The 22,462-nt window shown below is 36.5% G+C and overlaps 1 protein-coding gene across 1 annotated transcript in view; it reads left to right on the top strand.

The window, feature by feature from the left end:
* The window catches only part of SEPTIN7 (septin 7), an 82,342-nt gene that overhangs the window by 50,430 nt on the left and 9,450 nt on the right, over positions 1–22,462 (top strand). The window contains 8 exon segments of the mRNA XM_057367741.1: positions 4,550–4,656; positions 10,568–10,668; positions 11,273–11,407; positions 14,359–14,476; positions 16,152–16,244; positions 17,464–17,560; positions 19,610–19,661; positions 20,547–20,672. Of these exon segments, the coding sequence (XP_057223724.1) occupies positions 4,550–4,656; positions 10,568–10,668; positions 11,273–11,407; positions 14,359–14,476; positions 16,152–16,244; positions 17,464–17,560; positions 19,610–19,661; positions 20,547–20,672 (829 nt within the window).

Consider the following 22,462-nt stretch of genomic DNA (forward strand, 5'->3'; position numbering starts at 1 on the left):
AGACGTTACAGATAAAGCTGGAAAAAAGATTGGTTGGACTGCACTTCTTGTCCATCTTTGTCGTAGATATTTGTGTATGAATTGCACAGGCTGAAAAGTTAGAGGAGGTTGGAAATATGCCACGTTCTCAATGTGCTGCAGCAATGAATGGTGAAAAAAACATCATTAAGGGTAACKATTCACTTCAYRGGGAGGAGATGCTGGCAGTTTGAGKTTKTTTGTAATAATCAATTCTTGCTATGASTTTATTATCACAGATTAGGATTTCTGATTAATTTACCCGGAGGGATTTAGAAATGAAGGTGAAAGATTTATGTAGCTCAGTTGGGAGTTACCTGAGCTACTTAGTTATTTTTTTTAACCTGAGCAGTGCTTTCCCCAATTCACATGGATTCTGCGTCGTTGTTCCAGTTTTTTAATTGTTCATTCCCTGTACTTACTTGCTTTAATATTATTCTGGAGACTATTGACATAGTTTGCAWACCATTCCAGTGGTTGCTGGTGGTCTCTTCTGAGCCTCAGAAATATGTCTGACCAATACATGCTTGAGATGTAAAAGAGGAAACTGAATGTGTTGGTTTTATTCTTTTTTCTTGGTCTCCATTCTCATGTTATAGCTAGTACTTGTATGTGTAGAAAAAAAGGGGAAATACTTGAACACTGTTTTGTTTACAGAAGAAATTTTGCTGTCCAAGGGTAATTTTAAATTAYGTGCCAAGGGCCATCTCTATAAAGATGCAAATAGTCAAGAGGTAATTGCTAACCCAGGTGTATCAGAAACATTTCAGTATTTGTATAGCCATTTAGAAATTTATGAACTTGAGAAGAGTTGGAACTTTTGCCATTCCTGTAAGGGCTGACAAAAGGTCTTCCTTCACAAGACTGACAGAAGTATGTTAGTAAAAGTATGTGCTTATTTCTGCCAACAGGAGTGGCCAGCTCCATGTGTTTGAATGTGACTATAAAAACAGCTTGATAAAATGTTAACATTTTGAAACACTAAGTTACTGATAAACCTGAGACACAAAATAATGAAGAAAAAGAACAATACTCAGAAGAACTTGAAGCCAATGTGAAATATTTAGTGGTAGAATGAGGACAAGGTAAAAGCAGTACCTGGATACCAGAAATAATTAACCTTTTGGATTCAGAATTACCCTGAAAAAGAAATATTTTCCTTTTTATTTTTCTTTCTAAACCAAATTTCTAAAAGTCATTCACTCTAAATGCATCATAATGCATTAAGTGATGGCAAGGTTTTACTGCTGAAAAGGTTCTATTACGTTACATCCTTTTGCCAGTTCATGTAATAGTCAAAAGGCAAAATCTCCTCCGGAGTGCTTACTGAAAGTGGGAAGATGCATTTAATTTGGGATATATACTTTTTGTTTGTGTAAAGGCAAATTGAATTTCACTTGTTTCCCGTTCTCTGTTGTGTTGCTGTTTTCTTTATCATATTCATAGCCTGTTGAATCCTTGGAAGCTGATTTTCCAGCCTTTCCAGTAGGCAGTTCTTTCAGGTAAATTTGGGTTGAGCAAGGGAGCATGAGAAAGACAGAGAGTTTTATTGGTTGGAGTTAAGGGGTTTTTTTCTGTGTTTTGGTTTGTTTGTTTTGGGAATTTGGAAGGGTTATTTTGGTTGGGGATTGAATTTTTTTTTGAATTTTTTTATTTTTTTTTTTGGAAGGGTTATTTTGGTTGGGGATTGAATTTTTTTTTGAATTTTTTTATTCTTTCCATGTTCCTATCAAAGATCAGAATATTTTGATGTGTCTAGAAAAGCTGCTAGAATTGTTCATTTCAAATGGTTGATTTCTGTAATTCTGCTTTCACTGTAGCCAGCAGAGAAATTCTTGCTTTATTATAGTGAAAGTAGCATGACTCCCCATAGTACAATATTAAGTGTTCCAGTTAGGGTTTTTACCTACAGTTTCAATATAATTGTTTTATTTGATATTGCATCATTTTATTACCACTGTAGATGTTGGCCATTACATGGTCTAAAGCCCAACTGCATCCAGGTTTGGTGCATTGGTGCAGACCCTTACATGTAATACCTCAATTACTGGTAGCAGTTAAGCAGTTTATACTGTTATCATCTGCACTGTCTGATTAAAGTTAGCATGGTGGGTAAGGATGTCTAGGAAGTTGGGCACCTTTGGGAATAACGTTATGCATAAATATCCTTAGGAGGCTTTCCTTTCTTAAAAATTTCAGCTCAAAACTCTCTTCGCATCCTTGCAGCTGCAATGGGGCAAAGGGTGAGGAGGGGACCAAACCTCAAATCTCTCAGGTCGTAATGCTTCAGCAGTTCAGGGACTGCTTGGTATGGAGTGCCACAGCTGCCCAAACCATCTAGGGCCAAGTGCTGGTGTTCCATTGCAGCCTTTTGAAGCTGAAAATCTGATTTCCATATGTTGAATTTCAGTGACAACTTGACAGGCACTGATTTTCAGGAGAAGTGATTGTTCTCMGTGTTTTTCACCTCAAATTCTGTAACATATTAAAACCTGCAGCAACCCTAATAGAAGGAAAAAGAAGGGGGAGCCCTTTTTGTATACTGAAGTAGAATCTGATGCAAAAATCTTTCTTCAGTACTGTAGTAGGGAGCGGTTTCAAGATTATGGTCAAGCAAAAAAGTGAAGGTCACTGAAAGTATATCAGTTGTACATTGCAAAATCAGGGTCACCCTCTTGAGGGYTTCAAGGGTGGATAAAAATCTTCAGTTTAACTGGAATGATACGTATCTCTTGAGCATGGTTTTGAGATGGAGTTTAAGCTTTAACCAGGGTGCATCTGTGAGATTGAAAAGTTGTGCATTTCAGAAGCTTCTTTCTGTTGCAGAATTGGTAGGGCGGCCCCTCGGCTGMAGCTGGCCCAGCCCTTAAAGTCTTGCAAACACAGAGTAGAAAATTTGTGTCCTTTATAACCAGACTCTGGAGGCACTGTGTTTACTGCATAGTTCCTGTCTCATGCATCTGACCACGGAAAAAGGCAAAATCTGCAGGGTAGTGATGAAATCTTATCAACAAGCACGTCCCTTCTGGCTTGCATAAACCTGTCCTGGTGAGGTTAGTGTTCCCTSCATTGCTATCTTGAAACCATAACTTGAGTATCTCCCTTTTCTTTGGCTGCCGCAGCACACCGGCCTGGCTGTAGCCAGCTCCTGCTCGCAGCGCGGGTTAGCTCATCTGTCCGAGAGGCTGGGGTTTGCAGAACGAGCACAASRGAGAGCGCAGACAGCCGSCARGAGCTCTGGTTGCAGTGTTTCAGCSRCTGCTAATCCGTTTACAGTGGAGTTAATGAGATTGCTCTGCTCGGTGCTGCAGACATTCAGTGCTCCACCACTGTAATGGAGCTGGCTGGGGGTGTATGAGCCAGCTCCTGTAGGGAATCGAGACACCTATTACAGTGGGGACAATTCGCAGCTACTTTCTGTTCCRTAACTCTGTTGCATTAACTCAGGACAAGTTATCTCAAGACAGGTTTGGAAGTTTTCTGAATTCAGTCTCTAAATCAACACAGTATTTGTTGGAGGTAAAGTGATTAGTGCTTTAGTTAAGTTTTTCCCTTTCCAATATGGGCGCATTGCAGCTCATTCTCTTTTTTCAATGAAAGTGTATAGTTTTCTACAAAATTTATTAGCTTAAAAGCAAATTTCTCTGTGACTGTTTTTGTTTAGGTCAATGCACTATCAGGCTGCATATGAAACTTAAAACAGCATTTTTTTAATACCTTTTTCCTTAGTTCTCATGCCAGTGTTGTGTTGAAGTAGTTGCTTTACCATAAAAAAGCTAAGAAAAAAMCTTTTCTTTTGAAATACTATAATAAATAGTTGATCTGTAATTCTTCCCCTTGTAAATGGAGGGTAATCTTTGCTGTGGGATGTTTAACTATTTGCTTGGATTGTCATGGCAGTAGTGTCTCCAGATTCTTCAGCAAGGCTGATTTACTGTTGCTCATGAACAAATTAMCAAAAAGAACCCAAATAAAATCCAGCCCCCTTCTGTGCCCCAACAACAACAAAATTCCCAGGCAAACCACATAGTTTGAAACTACATTTTATCTCTTGTGGCTTTAGTAGTTACAACAAACTAATGTCAGTCTTTCTCCCTCCCCCCACTCCCACCCCTGCTTCTTTTTTCCCCTCCCTGATAATAAAGACTCTCRAATAAATAGTACTTGAAATAAAAGGTATAACTTAATCTGCTTTGGCATTATGATAAGAAATTATACCAGGAAGACAGCTTGTGTATAAAATTTAGTGTAATAGTATCTTTGTGCGTTGTAATGGAAGCAACGGAGAAAAGTACTGAATGCATTCAATACTTAATATGATCAGAAAAATTAGTGTCTGTAAAATCCAGCAGTGATAGTTGAATTTGAAAAGTTTTCATTGAAATTGGAAAAGATGATAGATTCTCAAAGTCTTAGAGTGCAGTGAGTGTTTTCAGGTATTATGTTTCACCTGTGTTTGAATTGTAGATCTGAATGTTTATATTTGATGTGATACTCCTGGTTTTACTGAAACTGTTCTGTTTTCTTCTAGGTGAATCAGGACTGGGAAAATCAACATTAATCAACTCATTATTCTTAACAGAATTGTATTCCCCAGAGTATCCAGGTCCTTCACACAGAATTAAAAAGACTGTACAGGTATGTCTGGGGGAAAAAAGCTATAGCCTGAGCATTGTAACTTGCAGTTTAGTAATGTGAGGTGATATACAGTTGTCATATAAATACCTGAGTTTCAAAATATATTCAGTCATTRTGTGAGCCACTAAGAAATATTCAGTGTCTTTCAGTGCGTCTGTCTGAACTATACAAAACTTTCAGGCTCTCAAACCTGTAGCCTGTTGAAATGTGGGARCCCTGAAGTGTTTTGTGTTTTGCTGTGGATTAGAAAACACATACGCATGCAGAGCTTTTTGAAGTTGCAGTCTAGCTCATTATCAATTAAAAGAGTGAGTAAATTTGTAGAATTACATATATGTTCAGTGAAATCCCTGGCTGTTTAAGGCAGACTTTTGGGAGACTAAACGTTAAGGGGATTTGATGGAAGTGCAGGGACCCAAGGTATAAAAGTATCTGCAAGTCATCCACAGACTGTATCCTTTGTGGTACTTATTTACCTGTTACAAGCTATCTGAAACTTTGGGGATTGGGGTGAACCTGTCTGACTTTGCATACTAGACTAACATAGGCAAAGATCATGTTTCTGCAAGTATATGATGCAACTAAAATACTTAGAGACTGGAAWGCTGAAGTTGATCCATTTACTTTGTATTATAACTTGCTACTGATCAATTATATTTTCTCTCAAGAAAAGGAACCTGTTTTCTGTGTTAGAAAAAGATCACTAAAAATAACAGTTACCTAATGCTAAGAAGTAATAATGTTATGGATAATTTAGGAAATCATTATGTTTGTGGGGTATTTTCTGCCTCCACAGCTGAGCAACTGAATAAGGATGCATGAGCTCTGCTTGTCCCTCTTGTGCAGTTGTTGCAGACTTTGGAGAAGATGCCTTGTGATAATCTAACTTTGTACACGTGAAGGCTGAGGGTGCTCACCATTGCTCTCATTGTCTAACAGAGTTCCTCCAGCTGCAAAATTCAACTGTGGCTGAAGTGACTGCACAATTGCAAAGTTGTCATAAAGTGGTTAGGTCCTGTRTTGAGTTAGGAGAGTATGCAAGATGCTAAATAGAAACTGCAAAATAGAGTACTTTTTTGCTTGTTGGAATCAATTAACTAAGATTCAGTACCTTGAACCACTGACTTTAGTGCTTTGTGAGACCTCTGGGGCTTTTTTGTTCGGGGTTTTGGGTAAGACATTTTTAATCCAATGTCAGAACACAGATTAATTACCACACTAAAAGAAAAAAGTTAGTTATGTCCATATTGAGAAGTCTAAATGGCATTGCTTGTCAGCTCAACATTMAAGCTTGAATACTATTACAAAATTAATTCATTGCAGAATATCAGTTTTTTTATTTGGAGAAAAGCTTTTGAACATCCAGAGTTTGATTAACAATATATTAATATTTTCTAAGCTTTGATAATGTCTGTTAGGCTATTTTATCAGTTTCATGTAAAACCACAGTGCCTGATAAATGGACTTGAAAGCTTGTCAGCAGAGGCATCAGACCATTATTTGAATTAGAAGAGTTTACCTGTTTTGAAGAGATGTTAACTGGGATGGAAGTGGTGGGCAAAGAGTTAAACTCTCATATAATATAGTTTCTACTAAACTAAACAGTGGCTGTTTGAAAACCAAGTGGAATGGTGTCTTTTTTATTGGTCAAGAGATGTAATATGATTTCATTACTAATGATTACATTTTGGTTTAGCAGAAGCTAARCCAGTTCAGGTTTTGTTCACTGAATTTGATTTTAAATAACAGTGAGATGGATTCTGTGTCATTGGAAGATTTTTTTTTTCAATTGGAAAAAATTATTGGAAGAATTCGTACACAAGCTAACAAGAAAAAAACCCAAACCAAGACATCTTTCAGAGATAACTCRCTCCCACCCTTGTTAAACGTGCATCAGTGTAAGAAAAAAATAATATGAAACTGTGTATGGAATTTCTGGAATTTGAGTTAAGTATTTTCATCTGTTTGGTGGCAAGATTAGATGATCTTTTCATTCTGACCATCAGGGTGCTTTGATTTGCATTGATTTACTGGTTGAAGCAAAAGCCCCATACTTTTCAGAAAGCCTTAGTTAATGGTTCTTTTTTCCATGTAAAGCTGGAGAGAGGGGAAAAAAGGGCTTGAACAGAGCTCTGGCTGAAAAGCCATTTTCCTACCTCCACTGTGTGGGCTAAAGCTTGAGGCCAAGAGCTCATCAAAACTTTTTTTCTGTTGTGAATTGGGGTCTAAAATGATTTAGGAAATAATATGATGGGAATTAAATAGATTTAAAGGCTATCTTCCCCTTTAGAAACTACTGTTTACTTTTTTTTGTAGTATACTTGCAATGCAGCTTTGCTTTCAGCTCCTTGGGATAAATGAAAACTCAGTGTAGCATTTTAAGAAAGGGACTGAAACTATCTTTTTTCAGTGTAAGTGAGGATAAAATTGTTTCCCTCAGCAAGCTTAAAAATCCTGTGTGCTAGCAACTCACATGTATGATGTAGATGTTTCCAGTCAAATACTAAATCAAAGAATAAGCAGTGGGAGCTGCTGTTTGGATCCACTGAATTTGTATCCTTTGCCAGTGAAAACCTTTTTAAGTTGAGGATTGAAAGGGTTTTGTAGGGTAGAGATGGAAAAAGCCACCAGAGCATCATCAAATCTTGGTCATAATACCAACCTGTTCTTATMTGGAGGGAATAACTTACTCAGCAGGAATTATATAAGAGGCTGTCATATAGAAAAACACAAACTGTGTTGGGCTTGAAAACCATTGCAGTTTGGAGTTGTTTCATGAGACAGGTCCTTTGTATTAATTTCATGGAAAATGTAAAAAAAACAGTTAATGGTAAGTGATTAGATGTCAGATGAATTCAAAGGAAACATATTCAGAAATGAGGAGGTATTAAATGTGTTTTCTCTGATCATTATCTGACTGCCTTAAGTGGCAAAGGCGTGTTTAATCCAATAAAAAGCAGTCGAGCTGTAACAAGCATCAAGTCCTTACTGCTGTGTAGTAACTGCCAAGGAGACCCGTGTGACCCACTTGACTGGAGTGCATGGGAAAATGTCTGTTTGGAGAAGACTTTTCGTAAAAAGTTTTAAATTCCAAGACTTGAACTAATGTTTTCCATGAATCCCTTGGGAATACTTGTAAATCAGATGATAGGGTACAGTTGGATGCTTAACTATGAATGACACTAGTTTACAGTGATATTTTGAATCTTTTCCAGATGTTGCTGCTTTCTCTGCCTTTGACCATGTATGGACACATCCATTTAGGTTAGAAAAATGCAACTTTGCAGAGGCKTTGTGGCAGGGTCCTCATCTTCTGTTTCCTACCAGTAGAATATACTGCTTGCCAATATATGGTRGATGTGATCTGATTGTCCACAGCACAAGCACAGGACATCTAATTCATCAGCTAATGTTTCTTGTTCTGTAGGTTTGTGAAAASCCTTCTCTGATAGCAAGATACCTACATGAATTTATGAAAAGTAAGAAAAAAATTTAAATCCTCACCACCCAGTAATATATTAGCACGGTCTGCAAATGTTCAGTTGCTGCAGACCATTTATCAGAAGGTGRCATCACAAATTCAGCCACACTTAGATTTTACAAGCATACAGAATCAGGGAAAATGTTTGGCGTGACATTTCTGGGGACCTCCTGACCTTTTTTTTCCTTTGTTATAAACATATGTTCAAGATAATGTTTTATTAATTGCTTCTTTTGTAAAAGCATTCCACCGTGAGCCCATAATGATTTAATAGTTCTTGCTGGGAATTTTTGTGCTGGAGAATAAAGCTGATACCTTGTAGCTCTTGGCAAGAGTACATCTTTTAACATTATCATCTCTAGTGTTGTGCAAGTGTTGTGGGTTTCTTAGACTTGCAGAAGAGCTTGGTAATAGGAGGGCTGTATGGTTGTTACATGCAASAAAGCAAAAAGAATGTAAGGAATCAGAAGTTTATCTCTTGTGTGCTAAAGCTYGTTAGTAGTAAACTCTTGGCTGAGTTGACTGTGGCTGGGGATTACTGTCTTGAGTTCTGGTATCAATTGTGTACAATAAAATTTGTTTATAGAGCTCTTGAGGATGGGGGTAAATACACTCACCGCAATCAGAATTCAAGTTTCTAAAGCACTGCATGCATTCCTAGGTTCTCATGGCTTTCAGCTGCACACTTCTGGAAGGATGAGAGTTGAGTACTTTGTAARAGAGTAACTTGGTGGTGGCTTAGACTGCTGTGTGTAGAGTTTTGTTTGCTTGATTGTTTTTAGTTCCTGCTTTTTTTACACTTTCCTAACCTTGCAGTAAGGCTGGTTCAAGTAGAAGTTTGAATTGAGTGGTCTTGAAGTCCAGCCCAACCTGGATACTTCTGTGATTAGCATCCTGGTAGATGTTAACTCTCTGAGAATTAGCAGTGAATGGGTAGGATCGTACTGGTGAGTAGATAAAAGTTACGTCCTGCATACTCAGAGGTTAAATATGAAGCTTTCTTTGTAGGTAGTTACTGTTTTCTGTACTGATTCTGTACATCCTCTTCTGAATTGAAATCAGGGTTTTGCTTGTACAAGAGGGATTTAGTTTGACTTTCTGCAGCATTAATTTATCTTACGGATTTACATTGCATCACATAAGCAGTGATTACAGAGTGTTTGCAACAATGTTCAGGTGTGGCTGTGAGAGTCTGTTTCGCTTAAGTAACAATTAGGGAGGTGCAAGAGCTTAAGAAGCATTAATATCTTTGTCAAATCTTGAATGGGTCAAGAGACCATCCAGATAGGGTTGATTATAAATAGAACTTTGTTTTCTCTCCCCAGTTAGGGTTTGAGAGGGTTAAGGAGTGTTTAAGCAATGAGCAACAAGGTGACGTCACCTCGAGTCTGCCAATTCTTGTGTGGTTCTGAATAAATGGCTTGCATGCTTGATTTCTCAAGTCTGTGTCTAGAAAACAGTGTCACTAGTGATTTAATAGGAATTGTTTTAATATCAGGACAAAAATGATGATTAAGTGTCTGAGCAATTGGAAAGAAGCCAACATGAGTTTGTCATTCCATACTGCTGTGTGTCTCACTGATAGGACACTGGTGTGCAGGACTTTCCCAGGCAAATGGAGCTGACGCTGGCAATATCAGTAATTACTGAGATATTAGTAGCAAGACGGGGGTAGCAGTCCGTGTGGTGCTTAGCCTAGATCTTCTCTGTCATGACATGCTTAATCTCCTCGATGACACATATTCACTGCAACCTGCCTGAGCTGAGCTGCGGATGGGTGGTCACAACTGGAGGCATGAATTCCCACGCCCAGATCTTGCATCATTCCTTGTGCTGATGCAGTTGCCTTCTGAGATGGCTTTCCATCAGTGACCTGAGCTAACAGGAACCCAATCCATTACAGTCACATGAGGTCTGGCTCAGCAGACTGCAGCCAGATGGTATTACTTTCCAATATAATTCTGTTTGTAACAGGAAACCATCACTTTGTGATTCCATTCCCAACCATTATGCTWGCAGAAGAACAAATTATTCTTAAAATATATATAAACAGGATTAGAAATGTCTAAGGTGATTGTGGGCAGGAATAGTTTTGGAAAGTGTAATTTTCTTTGAAGTGACCAAAGTTTGAAACTTCATGAAGTTTAATGCTTCGTTAAGGTTTTTCCTTTTTAACCAGGAATTAAAATATTAAAATGTCCCATATACTTAGAGGGTTCTTACATCACTGACTTAATTTAAATAATGACTTAAAAATATTAATTACTATTAAATTATTGGGATTTTATAAGTAAACAGACACAATGTACCTCTGAAGCAGAAAAGTCAGCAGCTCTTTATCAGACTTCTTATTCATTGAATGATTTTCCCATTTTTTCAGATAGGTGATTAAATTGCTAAAAATGTAACCTTACCTTTTTCRTTTTACAGGTTGAGCAGTCAAAAGTTTTAATCAAAGAAGGTGGTGTTCAGTTACTACTTACGATAGTTGACACACCAGGATTTGGAGATGCTGTGGATAATAGTAATTGGTAAGACTTTTCTTTGTATATTCTCTCATGATAATTCTGAATTGCACTTTGTGTGTGTCTATGAGATGTACCTTGTGACTTATTTTAAAATGCGGGCTTCAGTAGTCAGTTGAAATATTAACACTTTTAAATTTCTCATTTAGCTGAAAACTTCTAACTGCTGTAATTCCAAATATTTTTATAGCTTGATTGAAATGCTGTCAGCTTTCCCCCTTAAACTGAATGGTGCATTTGGCTCTTTATCCACACATGCAGTGTGAAGAAATATCTTCTGTGCAGTCACAAGATATAATCAGTGAAGCATATTCCTTTGGCTTTTGTTCTTAAGTATTCTGTTTAATTCTTTTACAGTGAAGGTGACTGTGTTTGAAAGGTTTTTTCAGTGGACTCACACATTGTATCTTCAAAACTATGTAACTCAATTTTAAATTGAGGAGTTGGTCTCTAAAATTGCAGTGTTGAAGTCTTAATTTTTAAAAAAGCAAATTRAAAGCAAAACAACCCRAAGCCGTGAGGATATTGTGAACAYCTATRTCTTAGCAAAACCAGTTTTCTTTACGTAAATAATATAATTTATGGGATTTTATTCATGTAATCTCTGCAGCTGGCAGCCGGTTATCGACTACATTGACAGTAAATTTGAGGACTACCTGAATGCAGAATCWCGAGTGAACAGACGCCAGATGCCAGATAATAGAGTGCAGTGTTGTTTATACTTCATTGCTCCTTCAGGACATGGGTTTGTATTAGTGTATTTTGTGTTTTCTTTCTCTGTCTTTTATCTCAGATTGACAAATTTGGATATTTATGTAAGTTCCAAATAGGATTTTCTTAGTGGCCTGCAGATCATGCTCAATTTCAAGGAGAGTTGACTTTGGSTTGTCAAACATTAGCAAGCCAAACACCAGAAAACATGATGGCACATTGATTGCATAACAAGAAAAATAGAATTCTAGCAATGAAAAATAAAAAGACATTCAAAAATGCCAGGTCTATTTGTGATCTATTTGTGTCTTTACCAATTCATTAGAAGGAGTAACTGGTTCACATGTCAAGCAACAGGATTTTTACTTTCCATTTTTCCTCCCTTTAATGTTAAATTGAARACAAGAAGTTTCATGCATCCTTGTAAACATGCTTTAATTAATTTGGCATGTAATATTTTGTCTATTGACAATCCCAGTTTATAGGCATTGCGGATTTTTTTTGGTTATTATGTTGCCTTTCACTCCTGCTTAGTTTTTAACTTGATCAGACTTCTATCTAGTGGTAGAGAGGGAGAACTGCATTTCCAGGCTATTAGGGTACAGATTGTCTATCTGAAACTGGTTGCTTAGCATTTTGTCATGGTATTAWAACCAATTAATTTTGTCAGAGACTCCTGAGCTATATCTTCAAAACCAGAAGGAGACGAAGATAAATATAAGCCTATTCTATTGTATAGGTCAAAARTAGTTAAAACTTGCTGAAGGCAGTGATGAAGGAATTTGAAGRGTATTCCTCAGGCAGTAAAAAATGCCAGCTATTACCCTTAGTTTCTGTAGCTAGCATTGGAATGGGTCTAATAATTCTGAACTGTACGAATACTTCCAAATATGGAAAGAAATATCAGAGGGTGGAGTTTTCCTTTTGTAGACTTGCCTYTATTAAGTATTTTGTTGTTGTTCAACATGCATGTATACAACACCAGTTTTGCTCAACATGCATGTCAGTTTTAAATGCAAACACTTGAATTCTTGACATATTGTTTTACTAGTGTGCAAAATCAAAAATCTAATTTAAATAAAGAGAAGAGCATTCCTGGTGTTAAACAATCATTTTTGAGCTCATTTTCTTAAAAAATATATCTTCCCTCCACACCTTCTTATCTGTTAGAACTTCCTAAATCAGTGGGACATACAAATTGTTCAGAAGGAAAAAGAAAGGTATTGTTTCTGAAAAATTCAGTTTTGGTCACTAAATTTCTGAGGCTAAAAGCTGTTAAAGTATATTCCTTTTGCAAATATTTAATGTTATTTTTAGGGGAGAAAAAGGTGTAAAATTATGCTAGGTTTGCATACTGTTTTTCAATTATTGGAATAAATGCTTAGGATTGTCATCTGAGTAAGGAAGTTAATGATGAAAATTGGTGCTGCTTTTAGCATTCATTTCCTTTTTTAAAATGCTGCCCTCTCAGAAAGGACAGAGCTCACTTCCTATCTGGTATTTGTGGTGATGCAGTCTTTGCTCCTATTTCCTGTGCAGACAGCAGCACATCTAACCCACCAAGTAGTGTCCTCTTCACTCTTAATGCATAATTATATTTACATTGAATTATAGCATTTGTGGGTGAACTTCTACTTTTCCTTTTAACAGGTTTGTAAAAGCCTGCTTTAGAAATTTAGGGATAAAAAGAAATGGCAGTTTAAGTCCTTACATTTAATGCATCCCACTGTATTTAGTTGTTATTCCTGTAAACACCTGAACTGATTGAATTGGTTTCTGAGGGAGTAGGAGGAGAGAGTGGAGGGGCAGGAGGAGTCTTCTAGGTAAGTGAATGGGGTAATGATGGAATTCACCATCTTTATGCAGTTCTGGAATCTCTATGTAAAACTTTACTGCTTCAGTCTCCACTGTAAACTCTCGAGTACTTAGGTTTGAACAGCTGTGCTTTGGCAGCTGCCCTTCAATCCAGTGATGCTGCCCTAGATGGCTTTTGAAGCAAGTGGAGGGAAAGCATATTAAGGTGAATGGATAACCGAAAGAGTGCTTATAATATAGATGTCCTTTAATGTTAGCTATTTAATGGAAACATGCTGAGAACTGGTAAAATTCAGTGACAAGCAGAAAATGTTAAAAACGAAGTGCATGTTTTTGACTATTTTCTGCCTTCTTTTAAGTACGGTTTTCAGAAATTTTGGTTCCAAGTGATTCTGGTTTTAATGTTCCTAATACTAATTTCTTTTATATGAAGAATAATCTTGTTAAACCCTTGAAGTGAATCCTTTAAGCCTGACTAAACTKGCTATAATTCTGAAGTATTAATGCATCAAAACCTCTCTAGTTTAACTTCAGGAAACAGGAAATACTGACCAATTTTACTCGCATAGGTGGTGCATGTACTACCATCCACCCACGCARTGCCCATATGGTGGTTTATTTTTTGTCTCTGTTATCCACTTTCATAACTGTCATTTTGTTTTACATAGTGATTTAGAGATGCTTCTAGTTCATTTGTGCACAGAGGTTACCATCTGAAGCAATCTTAAGGTCTTAAAAAAAAAGTCTYCTAGCCCACTCTTAAGMAGAAGCATACAAACATGTCTTTCAGAAACCTGCAACCTGTGTGTGTGAAAAGAGCATAATTCACAACTGTGAACTCTTTATCAGTCAGGCTTTMAGTGTGATTATCTTCCAGCTAATAATGCAAACTTTACTACCTTCATAGGAGAGTTCTKATCACTTGCTTAAATAAGTGTAATTTCAGCTAGCAGAGGTCTCATTACTGCTAGTAATATTAACTTACTACTTGTTCCTCTTGTGTTATACAATTTAGGGGATTTCCTGTAATAGTTGCAGGTAGCCTTTTCTTATCCAGTCATCTGTCACTCATAAATCAGTGCCTTAAGAGTAGTTGTCAGRACAAATTTAATCATTTGTACTATCTTGTTTAATTAATATAAATTGCAAAGTTCTAATGCTGTATTTCAGACTTAAGCCTCTGGATATAGAGTTTATGAAGCGCCTGCATGAAAAAGTGAATATCATTCCACTTATTGCCAAAGCAGACACACTTACACCCGAGGAATGCCAACAATTTAAAAAACAGGTGAGTTGAAAAATTAATATTTACAACACAGKATAATTTAGTAAGTTGATCCCTGTGGAAATGGTGAGATTTAACTTATATGCAAAGTTTAAACCCTGAAGCAATAAATTGAGACAGCAAAACTAAGTAATTTATATCTCTAGATTTAATTATAATCCTTGGTGAAATAATCTTGTTTCTGTCCTCAGGGGAAGAGGTTTCAAGTATAGTATGTTTCTTGGCAAGTGAAATAATTCACTGCTGAGATAAAAATCAGTAAGGGAGGAAAGAAACTTTCAAGATTTAGGTGCCTAACAGAAGTGTTAGAAGGTATTTAAAAGTATCACTGTGTTATTGATTGCATTGTGGTGTTCACACTGTATTTTTTAAAGATACCTCAGTTATTAGATGAGTATCAATAAACCTGTTTGGRTGTGGTAATGCATTTTAAAGAAGGTTTGATAATTCTAGCATTGATACAACTGATATGATGTCTTTGTATTTGTAGAATTTATTTGCTGTGAGTGTCTACATGTGGTTTATGTTTTATTTTCAGATACTCAGAGTAGAACAGTTAAGCTTTATAGTATTGTATGAAGAGAACAAGGAAGACCCAGAACAAGACAAGACACGCAGTTTATTTTATTGAACTCTGTCCAGTCCTAGTTTAGAAGAACACAGAGTTCTGAAAAGAAGGTGGCATTAAGAGGTGTTGTGTGTAAACTCTTGACTTAATTAGATTAGATTAAAAAATAGATTACAAAACAAAAGGAAAAAAATGGAAGAACACAAAATATTTCTAAATATTTAAGCACCTTTATCAATGAGCAGATGTTAAACAGGGGAGACTTTCCCAAACCAAACTTTGAAAACAAGTCCTTGCACGATTTGGAAACCTAAGTTCTCTTAAGACTGCAAACCCATGAGCCACAAGTATTCCCTAGGGCTCTGCAATGCAGCTGTCAGCTAAATGGTCTAATATTTTTCCTTTCTAATTCTGCRAAACCAATCAGCTTGTTTTTAAAAATACCCTTCAGACAAATAGAGTATCAAAATAGTACAGTCACTTTTTTGATGACGCTCTTAGTTATTCTGAAATTTTCATTAGTGCTTGCAAATGTTTTTCAACACCAATAACTGCTAGAGTTAGTCCATCAGTCATAAGCTCTGTTAAAATAGACARGTGGTCCTGCTTCAAGCAACTGATGCTCAGATGTGCTAGAAACAGAAAAGGAGTGACAGCAGTTGCTATTGCGGGAACTCAATGGGATAAAGTCTGCCTGTGATAATCATTCAAATATTTCCTTTTTTCAAGGGACTCATTTGTGAGACTACTCTGAGAATTTGTGTTGTACTAGGTTTTGCACCTAATTCTATGCAGATAGAATTCCCATTAGGAATTGTTTGTCCTATTGTAGAAAACCAGTATTAATTTTTGCTGCTTTGTATTGGTGGATAATATTCTGGTTGCTGGGAGGCTCTAGTGCTGTGTCTTCCCCTGGCTAAGGGGAGATGGTCATGCTATGAACCGCTTGGGGTCACCTGAGGGTGTTAAACGTGTTCAGGTTTTGTGTTGTAATTTAAGTCACCTTAATTGAAATTATTTTACATATCTAACAAAAAGAGAATCAGATTGCAGCAAAAAAATCAAGCTGTTAAAAAGTATGAAATTCTCAAATAATAATTTTGTTTCYAGATAATGAAAGAAATCCAAGAACACAAAATTAAAATATATGAATTTCCAGAAACAGATGATGAAGAAGAAAATAAGATTGTTAAAAAGATAAAGGTAAACTAATTTCTTTGAAAAAGTGCTTATTATGGGGGGTTGAGTTTGAAAAAGGTTCTGTCATTAATGAGGAGCCCACAAAAATGTTTAGAAGACAGAAATCAAATGTAACGCTCTCCTAAGGGTTACTGTTCTTTTATCAGAAGCAATGAATACCATTATTAGATCATYTAAATCCTTCAGTGGCTAAAATTCAAAATGAGAACACTAGATCACATGTTCATTTAATGAACTCCTAAAGATCACTTTTTAAAAGTCATTCTTATTTGACTTCTGTCAGCCATCCGCATCTTGCCACTATTTTTTTTTTTTTTTTGATTCTTAGCTTTGAAGGAGGCAAGGGTTGTCTTTCAGATATTGGTGTACAGTGGCATGAAGTGTGTGCATTACAGCTAATAGCTCTCTGGCTGATTGATATACTGAAACCTTAATGGAGATGTATGACTAAAGAAAATCAAAAGGACTGTCAGGCTGTTGAAAGGCTTTTTCTTAGTTTACTCATGTTTTCAGTTTGTTCTTTCATGTTGGAGTCCATGTTGTATATATTTCTTGAGCCTTGCTTCTGTTTGTTCAGTAGCTTTAACAGATTGTAAGAGCTTTTAAATTCTTTTGGTACTGGGGAAATCTCTTAGGATAGATAAACAAAAATAGCACAAAAAGTGGAAGAGTTTCTGGGACTGAGTCTAGAGAAGAGCAGAATAAAAGCAAAGACAAAAGTGCAAAMTTCTTAGCTTTGTCCTCTGTCCCTTTCAGCCCCTTTAAGCTGCTCTTGGCTCCTTTGTTGCTTGTTACACTGGAGGCATTCTCAGCTCAGCTSAAAACAAGAACTTCATGTAGTTCTTTGCCAAACCTTTGAAAATTGGATACAAGATCCAGTCAAAGTAACAGTCCTTGTAGCCAGTGGGAATATGAACTGGTAAATAATTGTGCAACTGAGTAAATAGGAAATGGTTTGCCTCTTGCTTAGCTTACTAAGTAACAGTCTGTTTCTTAAGWAGATTTACAGAATCCAGCAGCATGAGGAATTCAGGAGTGTGTRTATATATAAGTCATTGAACTAGGCAGAGGTCAATAAACATCACTATTCCTGCACTTTCGGGTTAGCTGCATTGCAGTGTTACTGCGCTGACCCAGCTTGCCTTGAGTTGATAGATGGGCATGCTTTCAGTATCTTTTGACAGTAGATTTTGATTTTTAAAGTCATACTTTTATCTTGTAGGACCGTTTACCTCTTGCTGTGGTAGGTAGTAATACGATCATTGAAGTCAATGGCAAGAGAGTTAGAGGAAGGCAGTACCCATGGGGTGTTGCAGAAGGTAAGACTTTCTGGTGATTTTTTTAARTCCATTTAAAACTTACTAGACATGAGTCTGTATTTGAAATGTTTGAAATGCTTAATTTGAATGATCTTTGGTCTGGAAATTAATGGAATATACTGTTCTGTTATTCTGACAATACTGGAACAAGGTAAAGGTTTCGGCAGCATGTAGCTTTGCAAGCAGATTTCTGTTTGCAAGCAGATTTCTCAGTGAGAAATTATAAAACCTGTACTAACTTACTGCAGGTAATGATGTGACTTAAATTACAGTTGTTTTCTAGATTTTTTTTACCTTAATTCATCTAAAACCTGTGTATTAAAATCTTCTTCTAGAATATTCACATTATAAATGTTAATTTGTTCAGTTAAATTGTCATAAATTCAGTTTTTCCTGAAACATCTGAATCTTAAGTGCTGGGGTGTAGCAGCAGAAAGGTACCTGATAATAGAGTACCTTTTTCTTCTTTCTTTTTTTTCAAATTTTAAAAATTTGTTTAAAACTTGCTTTCTACTGCTATAGAAACTAGAAGATAACTGCCTGTTCTTCTGACAACCATTTCTTGTGCTTTAATGCCATTCATATATTTCAAGTGGCACATRGCCTGACTTGCACCATGCTCTGTAGTAAAACAATCATCATTAGACTGTTTTYCATGATCATTGAGGTTTTTCCTTTGGTGTGCATGTATTGAATAAAGAGAATATTTTTTTCCTCACTCTTTCTGCCTTCCAAGGGCAATGGACTGTAAATTGGATGCAGTGTAAAACAGACAAAAAAGCACCAGCCAACAAGCAGTGTATGGACCAATACTTTAAAAAGGAATGCTGTAACACTTTGAAGTGCATGTCTGGCAGGAAATGAGGTTTGGCAGAAAGTTAAAACCAGCTGCATCAGAGAGGATCAAGCTTTTTTTAAGGCTCTTGTGTTGGCATTTGGAGATGTGCAAAATGGTGCTGTTTTCTTTATTTTAAAACAAATTTCTGAAAGGTTTCATGTTCACAATTTTCTGACTTTTAGAAGGGAAGAGCTAGCTAACCAAGGAACCTTTTGGAGTGGCTTTCAGTCTGTCAGCTAAGGACAGAGATGATTCTTTTTTGAGAGTATGACTTCATGCACCATCTGAGCGGAATTTACCAGTCTCTTCAAATGATGGAATAAAATAATGSAGGAGTGCAGATAATAAAATGAACACACAAAGTGGCAATGTTATGCATTTTTCTGTAGGATTCGCTGAATTTATTTGGGCTTTTTTAATTCCTTCATCCTCTTTTTTCCCTCCTTCCCATGAAAATGTCTGTCTTTACTTCAGAGGCGCATATGAACCTGCCCTGTGCCTTTCTTTCGTGTGCGCTAAGAGCTTTGTGTGTTGCCTTCTCTGTCTGCACACCAGGGAGTTATGGAGTGTGCATTTTTCTCCAGTGTCATTTCATGATCTCTCAGGGTAATGCCACTCACAGCATCAGCCTCTTCTACACTAGTGGGATRATAGGCACAGTGGAATAGGTGGCATCTAATGATGTGCTGCCAGTTCTYTCTTGATCTGTAGGTAGGTGCATCRAATTTAGTACACAGCCTTCCTTTGCTTCATTAATAAAGAACAAAATCCATATTAAAATTAAGATTGTGTAACTTACTGGGCAGGGAGAAACAAGGTCGARTCTGTCTTTTAAAGGTTTTTGGATRTAGCTGGATCTAGACTGTGGTCTTCACTTAGTGTCTGATCCTTACATAACTGTGCTAGCAGGCATCCAAAGGATCAAACAGTTAAACTGGCAGAACTGTGTTTCTGTTGTAGCTTATTCTGCTGCACTGACTCAGAGCACAGTTTGCCAGTATGGCTTCGGGGAGCATAGAAGCTCTGTTAGAAAGACACACTAATATAGTTACRTTGTTAATGCTTTCCTTCTGTTAACACACATGTTGTTTGAGTAAGGAAAGGCTGGAAGTAATCTGTTCTTGGAATGAATGTAGATGGATGACATCTTACCTCTGTGTAAGGCACAGATTTTGGTTGACATCTCAACAAAAGCTTACTTTTTCTTGCAGTTGAAAAYGGTGAACACTGTGACTTCACAATTCTGAGGAACATGTTGATAAGGTAAGTAACTAGTTGACAGGTAATATTAAATTTTCTGGTATGCCTGAAAGATTGGCAAGTCATATTGGAGAAAAAAATTTGAAATAGTGAGTTCATATGAGCTCCTATATTTTTAATTGTAAACAGTTATCTTACATTTTATGATAGCTTGTTAATCACATGTTTAGCAAGTGGTGGTGTTGAGATTACTTGCTGTGGAAAATTGTGATAGACCATAGGAACCTGAGCTGTGTGTTAGTGCTGATGTGTACTTAGTTGTAGGCCTTTTCTAAAAGCTTTAGCACTGAAAATKTATCTAAAGCAAGACTGCCTGTGCTTTGTTGTGTTAGGCACTAAGTCCTGTGTTCCCTGCACTCCACTAGGTGACATCTGCTGTAACAACTGTTAGTTTGATTACTAAGCTTTGCTTTTCTCCAGGCTGACTATGGAAAATTCTGAAAAGAAGCTAATGCTTGTAGCTTAATCTTGAACTTTATGTTTAGCTTTTGTAGAATTAAAAGGTAGAAACTAGGAAGTTTTGGCTGGTTGCTTCTTGCCTGACTTGGCTTTTTCTTACCTAGTAGTAATATAGAGTTCACTTATCTGCCTATCAAATATGTGCATATCTATCCACAGAACTCAAACTTTTCAAAGACTGGCCCTCTGAGTTAGTGTTTGTAATACTGCAAGCTTTAGACAGTTCAGTGCAAAATAATCTGGTATTTCTGTGCCTTTGCTGTCTTGGCAGCTCTGATTTAAATGGTAGAGTGAAAACATTGTGGAGAATAGGACTTTAATGGAGGGATATAATGTAATTCAAGTCARTCTGCAAAATGAACATGGACTGATTTTTCAGATTGTATTTTGTATTTGTTCACTAAGATGGTAAATTACACTTATTGACAGAACTCATATGCAGGATCTGAAGGATGTCACTAACAATGTACATTATGAGAACTACAGAAGCAGAAAACTGGCAGCTGTTACATACAACGGTGTTGACAACAACAAAAATAAAGGGCAGCTAACAAAGTAAGTTACTGCTAAGGCTGTATTGCACTTCAGTCTTTTTACTCTCCTGTTTTAGGTTGATTGGTTTTGTGAATGTGTGGTGGTGTTTTTGGTTTTGGGTTTTTTCGGGAGAGGTGCTGGTGGGTTTGTAAGTATATAGCCTTCARTTAGTTGTCTCTTTGTTGTGTCTGAAACTATATGCCTCTTGTTTACTTGTAATTTGGGGTTTTTTCCTCTTTCACTAAGATTTATGCTAGTTCAATTGAACATGTTAAATARTTTGGATTTAGTTTGAGTCAGTTTTGAAGAGAATCCTTCCATTTACTCTTTGAGTTTTGTTTCACAGGTACTGCAAAGTTTCTGTGTATTAGTGTTTTTGGTTTATATGTTACTTTTGGGATGATGGGTTCTTTTGTGTGAATGATCAATACTCTGTGTTGGGGGTGTTTTTGAGAAGAATGGATTATTATTTGTTTAGAAACTCTGAGATGCAGACCTGCTACTGTTGTCTTTGAAATGATGCTCTGGCTACTCATGTGGTTGCTTATTGTAGCAGGGAAATTATTGCAACGTCATTATATTTTGGGAGAAGTGAGTTGCAGTTCAATGTTTGGAGGCTTTTGTAGCTGTTTTTTCAAACTCTGATATGTCATTTTTATTACCTCTGACAATAAGTTATTTTCCAATGAGATGAAGTTATTGAAAGATTTAAAAGTAGGCACTACTGTGTTCTGAGCAATATAATGCTATTTGAGAATAGCTACACTCAAATACTTTTCCTGCTCTGCATGTAGTAACTGCATCAGCATGTAGTAACTGCATCAGCAGTAATTAATTATTAAATTATTGATAATTAGTGATGCTCTTATTTTTATACTATATTTAAATACAAATTTCTCAATCAAAATATAGGGTACTATTCTTTTCACCTAATATTGCAGCTGTTCTTCCTGAAAAAGATCCCTGAAATTAGTTGGAAATGCCTGCTATTTTCATCCATATGACAGCTACAAAACCATTTTTCACTAAAGACGTGTCTATTCTACACTCTCTTAATGCTTTGAAAGTGGCTTTGAGGGAATGATTTAAGTGGACATGATTTAGTTTCATCTAGTGTGAGACTACTAGAGACTTCCCTGCTCAGCACTGACAAAAAATATAATAGTTTATGTCACTTACAGCAACTCTTCTGAAGTGTACTTGAATTTGAGTAGAGTTTCTAATGAGGTCAAGTCTTAAAAATAYCAGTTTTCAAATCTGTGTGTCCATAACACTGTGGTTACTTCTTCTCACTGTCATGTTTCTTGCCATCACGTTATCCCTGACTCATATCTCAAGACTTCCAAGTGCACATAGGTAAAAATGTAATAGTAGTGCAGAAGAGAAAATTCTCCATTTCCTCCAGGGCTTGTAACTTGCTATTACTATGCATTTTACTGTACTTGTTATTTGCTATTACTGTACTGAAAAGTTTAACTTTTTCCCCCCCATTGTTATTTGGGATATCAAAGGAATTTGTTTATATTTTTCTGCATGTGTTGTTAAATACTGGGATTTCTTGTATACCTTTCAGATTCTTAGTATGTTTTCCTTAGATTTTGAAAAWTGTGAATTTTAGTGACAACACTTTCACCTTTTTTTGTTGTGTGCCTACTTAGATTTGTGTTAGTCTGCACCTACAAACTCAGTCTGTTACTTCATCCAAGTAAGGACTGGTTATTCTGCATTCTTAAAAATAACAACTGAGGGTCTGTTTAAAATTATTTTTTATTCCCTTACTGCAGACACAATAAGATGTCATTTTATACAAA

Source organism: Malurus melanocephalus, unplaced genomic scaffold, assembly GCF_030028575.1.
Source record: "Malurus melanocephalus ecotype Western Australia unplaced genomic scaffold, MMel_1.1 scaffold_83, whole genome shotgun sequence".
Taxonomy (NCBI): domain Eukaryota; kingdom Metazoa; phylum Chordata; class Aves; order Passeriformes; family Maluridae; genus Malurus; species Malurus melanocephalus.